Source organism: Condylura cristata, unplaced genomic scaffold (genome assembly GCF_000260355.1).
Source record: "Condylura cristata isolate star-nosed mole 26May11 unplaced genomic scaffold, ConCri1.0 scaffold00025, whole genome shotgun sequence".
Lineage (NCBI taxonomy): Eukaryota > Metazoa > Chordata > Mammalia > Eulipotyphla > Talpidae > Condylura > Condylura cristata.
In genome coordinates this window covers 23,284,196-23,291,605 of record NW_004567126.1, presented here as the reverse complement: position 1 = coordinate 23,291,605, position 7,410 = coordinate 23,284,196, and the positions used below count along the sequence as shown (strand labels likewise).

The window sequence follows — 7,410 nt, the reverse complement described above, 5'->3', positions numbered from 1 at the left end:
GTGATGGGAAACCCGCGGGGATTACAATTGAGATGGGAAAAAAAAAATGTACAAAATGATGTAAAAATAAACTGTTATAAAATAAAAAAATTAAATAAAATAAATACTGTTATTAAAAAAAAATCACTGCTCTAATTCTTCCACACTTACTGGTCATTCTACCTAGCTTGGATACAATGGAAATTGAGATGAAAATTTTTCTGTTATTCTGCTATATATCTATAGTCATTCAATTAATATTTCAGGCTAAAATATCCAAGGATGGGGATTAATAATCTAAGTTAATTGTTCTCATTCTTGGCTGCACATCAGAAACATTTGTAAAACCTAAAAACTTACATTAGACATAAAATTCAAAATCTCAAGAGACAGGGCTTAGGTAATATATGTACATACTCCTAAACATGTATTAACTGACTCCAAAATGCTGACAACCATATTCTAAGACAGTGGTTCTCAGAGTGTCATCCCCTGATAAGTAACATTAGCACTACCTGAAAATTTGTTTAAAATCTAGGTCTTACCCCAGACCTACTGAATCAGAATCCTTGTACACGAAGTCCAGCAATCTGATTTTTAACAGGGTTTCCAGGTGGTTGTGGTGCATACGCAAGTGTATAAACCAATGGGCGGGGGGGAGGGGGGGGTGTGTGCAGCACAATGCTATACGGTTATACAAAGGTGAAAGAGGCAACTCTAACTCTACAACAGTGAAAATTTTCTATACCTGGGATAACTCTGAATCTCTAAGGCTGTTAACTGACCCAAAGAGGCTATTTCTTTCACACTAAGCAGAAAGTAAAATAAGGACTTTAAACCATAGCGAAGAGAATATAAATAAAAGTTGACATAAGTGCCCTTTTATAACAATAGGTGGCTGATTTAAAAATATTTCAACTTGAACCTCCCTAGTGGCGCAGCGGGTTAAAGCACAGCACTGAGAAGCTAAAGCCACTTCCGCATGAGTTCGATCCCCGCCTGCCCCGGAAGTGATCCACACAGCGTGGCAGACCTCTCCTGACCCGCTCGCTGCTCCCCTCAGCAGTGTACTTTGTCCATCTGCCTGTTCTGCTCCCCACTCTGTCTCTGGTGAAGCCTCTTGCCACCCCTGAGCCTCTGGCCTGTACCCCAGTTCTGTGTGTACAAATAAATAAATCTTTAAAAAAAAAAAAGTATTTCAACTGTTCAAAAACCTGAGCTAAAAATAGTAAAAATAAGCCATTCTTTCTTGGAAACTAGAGTTTTTTGCTATAAAATAGCTATATTGACTTACTATTAAAGGCATTGATAAATCGCATCCAACATACTTAAGTTGGATTACAGAGAAAATTCCTGGAGGCTTACAGTTATGAGTAATTTTTCACTTAATATCAAAAAAAGGAAAACTTAAAAGTCTTAGACAGGCCCTCCCTGGTGGCGCAGCGGGTTAAAGCACAGCACTGAGAATCTGAAGCCACTTCCGCATGAGTTCAATTCCCGCCTGCCCCGGAGGAGACCACATGGCGAGCCAGACCTCTCCTGACCCGCCCGCTGCTCCCCTCAGCAGTGTACTTCGTCGATCTGCCTGTTCTGCTCCCCACTCTGTCTCTGGTGAAGCCTCTCACCGCCCCTGAGCCTCTGGCCTGTACCCCAGTTCTGTATGAATAAATAAATCTTTAAAAAAAAAAAAAAGTCTTAGACACCAGGGAAATAACAGCTAGAACGAGAGGCTGATCACACTAATCAGTTAAAGAATAACCACTGTGGTATTAAGTCTGCAAAAATGCGAATACCAAGGGAAAACATGGTATATTCAATGGCTAATGAATGGAGTGGTGGTCTTTCTGTTTTGTAACCAGCTCTAAAAATACCCAGCATCAAGAACAGGGTAAATTTTTTGAATTTTTAAATTTTGTCACCTACTATATTGAAACATTATAAGGCCCTTATTGATGTATCAGTGTCCTTTAAGCATGTATCTTAAAACAGTGTATTGCATTTTATTGTGGATTTTAGTAACAAAGATGTTTGGTGGGAATATAAAATTACCACTTTTAACTGGACCTGTTAACATTTTAGACATACAATATTACACAGTAATCAAATACAATTGCACTTACTTGTGGTAAGTTGGTACAACATCATGGAACAAATGGAAGATATTCCTCACAGAGTAGAAAAGTTGAACAGCACTAAAAGGGAAAAATGTTCCAGTAGAAATGCATAAGGACATATTGAAAATGAGGGGAAAAAACCAACTAAATGCATCTTAAGTAAAAGTCAGCTAAAACTCTAGTTGGAGGGAACACATGTGTTTTGATCACTCCTGAAAATACTACTAATCTAAATGGAAAAATATTTCAACCAGTATTTATAACTTCACTGTAATCCTTAAAGTCTAGGTCCATTAATAATTTAAAGAATATCAGCATTCACCCCCAAAGCCTCTTTTCCATTTACCAATTTGGGTTGTGCCAGTACCCAGAGTATCCCTTCAGCAAAAATGGAGCTAAGCCTCAAGCAAATGTCAACTACTCACTGATGCACTCTGCAAAGGGCAAAGTATCAATAAAGGCATCCACTTGGTTCTTTTAGAATTAGTCTGACTTTCAGCTTTCACCTTTATTCCTTCTTACCCCATGCAAGATGAATCAACATTTCTAGGAGATTCTAACCTCATATTTTGCCCTTTAAGTCTGGCCTTAGAATGCCTAAAGATTATTATTAAAATGCACAAAGATAAATATAAGATTTGTGTAGCTTACTTCTACATATCTTAAACTATGTACCTTAAACAAGTCACAAGCAATTCCACAAATATTTAGAAGGTATCCCTCTACTCCCAAATACTGTTATTACTTGGTTATTGTGAAACTTGACTAAATTGTTTTATTTTTGCTGTATATGTTGCTGTTCAAGGTTTACTAGATAGAAGTGGTTTTGTCATACTACATTGTTGTGCTATGTGTTCTCTTAGAAACTATTTCTTTTAGTGGAAAGACTAAAAGTATTCAAAAACATTGCTTAATGCTGTGTTCTCAAAAATTTTAGGAAATATTACTCTAAACTCTGATCTGGTATAATTCAGGTGAATGCCATGTGAAGAAATAGTGACTCCTATATTTATTTAGCCAAAGGAGTACATACTTCCTTTTACATGTATTTTTTCCCAACTTAGAATTAAACAGGGTGGGTTTGTGAAATAATGATTCACTAAATTCATGGAAGTATCCTGGTAAATATGTTCTTTTCAAAGCAGAATAAAATAAAGTGATTTGTTTGCACAGAGATAAAAACTAATTCTGAAAGCCCATCTGAAGATGCAAACTGATTAAGCAGCCCTAACTGAATTTTCATTTCCTATAAAGATGAAAAGTAAAACTCTGCTACATGTAGATTCAAACTAAAAAACTTGAGCTACCCCCAACTACAATGTAAATTGATAGAAATCGCCTTAAAAGGATGAAATCTTTGGTACACTTCATTCTTTTCTTCTACCTTTGGCTACCCAACAAATTATTATTGCTTGGAAAATGTTTAAAATATAAACCCTAGCTAAAGCCAGAGTTTCAAGAAGTAAAATCAAGGTTAAACGAAAGGTCTAGAACAGACTGGAGCACACAGTACAACTATTATCACCACCAATATTAATTAACATGTGAGCACTAATTACTTTCCAGATAGCATTCTAAGTTCTTTACACACGCTTCATTCAACAGTAAATAAAAGAATTAAAGAACCTTTCATTAAAAGTGATTAAAAACTTTGTCCATCCACACACATGCTTCTATTTCTTAGTCCTAGTATAATGAATGTCATTGTCAACATCAGTGTTCTGCACTGTTTTTCTAGAAAACAAACGAAAAGACTGGGGTAAGACACAAAACACTAGCTAATCTTCCTAGTACCTAGTTTAGATCTGCACTTAGCCAAGTTATTGCAGTTTCAGATGACTCAGAATTCATACCACTGATCACTGCTGGTTGTTGCCTCTAGTAAAGTCTGATATGCAAGTTCCATTAACTTCTGTACAGATTCACTGATGCGACATGATGGCAAAGAAAAGGAATGTTGGTCCAATGTATTTTCAGGTTCTAAATTCATAACTTTGTTGTACTGAGTTGGGGACACTTTCTGTACTTCTAGCTTGTTATCTTCATCAGGACTGGGTAAGTCTGGCACCACTGTCTTACAGTCAGGAGTAATCTAAGATCCAAAACAGAAAAGACACTGTCATCAGAGTAGTTCAAAGACAAACATGTAGCCAGGAATAAGACACTCTCTATAGAGTAATTAAAAGATGAATAAACATGTTAGTATTCTAAAGATTGCTCAATCTTGATAGAATGTCCTAAATCATCCCTTTAGTGTGTAATTGAGCCAAGCACTTTTAATCTTACTGGAAATTACCAAAGCTGTGAAACTGGCCCAAGAAAATGAATCAGAAATCTTTTTTTTTTTTCAGACTAGCATACTTTGTGTTCCAGCGTCCTTAAAATTTGAATTTTTAAAAATAATTTTAAACAAATTATTTCTAACAAGGTCATAGGCTGGCTTAGTCAGAGAAATAATGTATTCAGGCTATCATACCCTTTCTCAACAAATTCAAACCAAAAAAGGCGTATGCAAAATGAAAAATCCTAGATTTGTTCAAGGATAGATGAAAGAATACTAAGCTATAAATCTGGAAATATCAATGATATTTTTGACCCAAACTTTTAACAAAGTCAGTTATCAATTTTTTCACTGTAAAATGGAGACAGTGTACTGTATTATGATTTTTCAAGCCCTGCTTCTCAAAGTTGCTTCAGGAGCCTCAACGAGAGTTTTAGCAGGTGTAAGTGGCAGGTTGCCTACCCCCACACCACAAGAAAAACTACTCTACGCATACTGCACCTGCACAGAAAAATTTTTAAGTCAAGAAAAAGTTTTAAGTCAAGTAAGTAATCAGACTCACATTTTTGATCTGTAAAATGGTCGACTGTATTTATAGCACTAATGTGAAATAAAAATGAGAATTTACATATCAGGAACATGACAGCCAAATTTATGGTTGAAATGAAACGCAGATGAAAAAACACAGAAATGATTAGAAAAAAAATGCCATTATAAATAACGGACCTAAAATACATAGGCCTCAAAAAATGGCAGTAATGAAGGTAAAGGAAACTAAGATGGAAGAATGTAAGATCTGATATGGTACCTATCAGCTAAAATGTAACAACAAAAGAAATTTAAATCATTTTGGAAAAACAGTGGGTAAAGATACTGTTTTAGTGCTAATTTAGATAAAAAGCATGACAGATAAATAAGCTTTCTTTTTTTTTTAAAGGAGAGGAGTTTTTCCCAAAGTTGAGCAGTTTAGAAGATCTAATTCCAGCGTCTAGATGCCAAGAGAAAACACCATGCTACAGTCTAGTGCAGTGGTTCTCAAGAAGAGACAATTTTGCCCTCCAAGAAATATTTAGCAAAGTCTGGAGACACTTTTAGTACCATAACTGGGAGAAGTGCTAATGTGTAGAAATTAGAAATGCTACTAATCATGGTACAGGAAGTCCCCACAGCAAAAATGATATGGCTTTCAGTGACAATGTACCACTACTGAAAAATGCCAACCTAGAAGAGGCTATATTATTAGGATTTGAGTACTTGGGAAATTTTACAGACTGTAAGAACTAGTTGAGTAGGAAAAGCTATGATTATCCAGTCCAATTCCAGCACATTAAAAGAAGAAAGTGGGGTCCAGAAGCTAAAAGATTTAACCCAGAATCATAGAGCAATCCAGTAATAATCCTGTTTGTGTCAAGGAGTTATGGCAAAGGTAAGTAAGATATTTATTTATTTAGCAAATACTGACTGAGCAGTAAGCACACAGGATACAACAGATATTTTCTTGATGCTGGACATACAGTGGTAAGCAAAACAGTCAATAAAAATCCAAAACCTGCCCTCATGGAGCTTATTTTCTATGCAGGGGGAAATGATAACTAACTTGGACACAACGCTGGTTGATCAGTGACATTTAGGAAAACACAGCAAGGAAATGGCACAGGACATACAGAGATGGCAATTTTGAAAAGAGTCATCAGGAAAAAGAGTAACTCATTTGAGTATGTTTGGTTAAGAAATGTTTCAAACAGAAGGAATAAGAGGTTCAAAGTCTCTGTAACCAAGTGGGCCTGGCAAATTCAGGGAACAGCACTGAGGGCAGGATTCCTGGAATAGAGGGGCTAAAGACAAATATAATCAAAGATGAGGTCACAGAGGCAATAGAAGCCACTGGGTTTTGTGCACAAGATTGAGACCAAGTGAAATCTGTATTAAAATGAAAAGAGAAGGAAAAAAGCAGCACAGCTCTGTGTACTGAAATGGATTTCAGCTTTCTCAACAATCCAAAATTATCTTCAAGATTGTTAATATCCATGCAGTTTAAGTGGCTAATTAAATAGCCTGCTGAAATAGACACAAATAGGAAAATACAAGATGTCAAACGAAGGGAGAGAGAGGAAAAGCCTAGACACTTCAGTAATAATAGAAAAATGGCTGAGGTATTTTCTATTAAGGATTACCTTAGACTTTGTCTGGCTTTAATCTAAGTAAATCTAATTAAGCTGACATTTGCAAAAATATATTTTAATATGTACGATATAAAAAGTAATTTAAAAATTATACAGTTAACTATGTAAAGGGTAAATTATCCTCAGTGCAAATTAATTAGTGCACTGGTTTGGTGGGTAATTTCGTATACCCTATATAAATCACATCCTTTTATTATAGCTTCAAACTAGTCCCACTGTTAGTCTAAGATGGAGTCAACAATTTCACAACAGGATATAATCTATTGACATAATAAAAAATCCAATTATACTTGTAACAAGACTATACATTAAAAACTCAAGTAACAAAGTTGAGAAAAATCTATAAGATGACCTAACAATTTCAAACAACAGTAATACATTACATAAATGTAGGATTTTTTTCAAATTATACGATGTTTTCAAGTGTAATATCTTATTTGGAATTCTTTTACACCCAATTAAAGAGGTCAATATTAAGACAACTTTAAAGATAGGAGAGGAAGGAGATGCTATACTCACAAAATACTAAAAAATATGTAAACCAACAGTAGTACATCAAGAAAAATAAAGATGAGAAAACTGCTGTTTAAGAAATTAGTAACTTGCTTCCATGAGCTCCACACTGCCATGATCTCTTCCACTCTACCACATTCATTTAAAAAATGTGTTATTTCCCATCACTCGTCATAAGGGAGATGCAAATTAAAACCACAATGAGATACCACCTCACCTCAGTGAGAATGGCACATCTTCAAACAACTAGCAACAACACATGTTGGCGAGGATGTGGAGAAAAAGGAACTCTCCTGCATTGCTGGTGGGAATGCAAACTAGTACAACCACTATGGAAAAC

At 35.5% G+C, this 7,410-nt stretch overlaps 1 protein-coding gene across 1 annotated transcript in view; it reads right to left on the bottom strand.

Annotated features, from left to right (window-relative positions):
* Positions 1 to 7,410, bottom strand: part of ZW10 (zw10 kinetochore protein) — a 31,685-nt gene that overhangs the window by 6,123 nt on the left and 18,152 nt on the right. Inside the window, exons 10-11 of the mRNA XM_004689252.2 lie at positions 3,947 to 4,185; positions 2,100 to 2,171 (exon numbers count right to left, since the gene is read on the bottom strand). Of these exons, the coding sequence (XP_004689309.1) occupies positions 2,100 to 2,171; positions 3,947 to 4,185 (311 nt within the window). The remainder of the gene's footprint in view (positions 1 to 2,099; positions 2,172 to 3,946; positions 4,186 to 7,410) is intronic.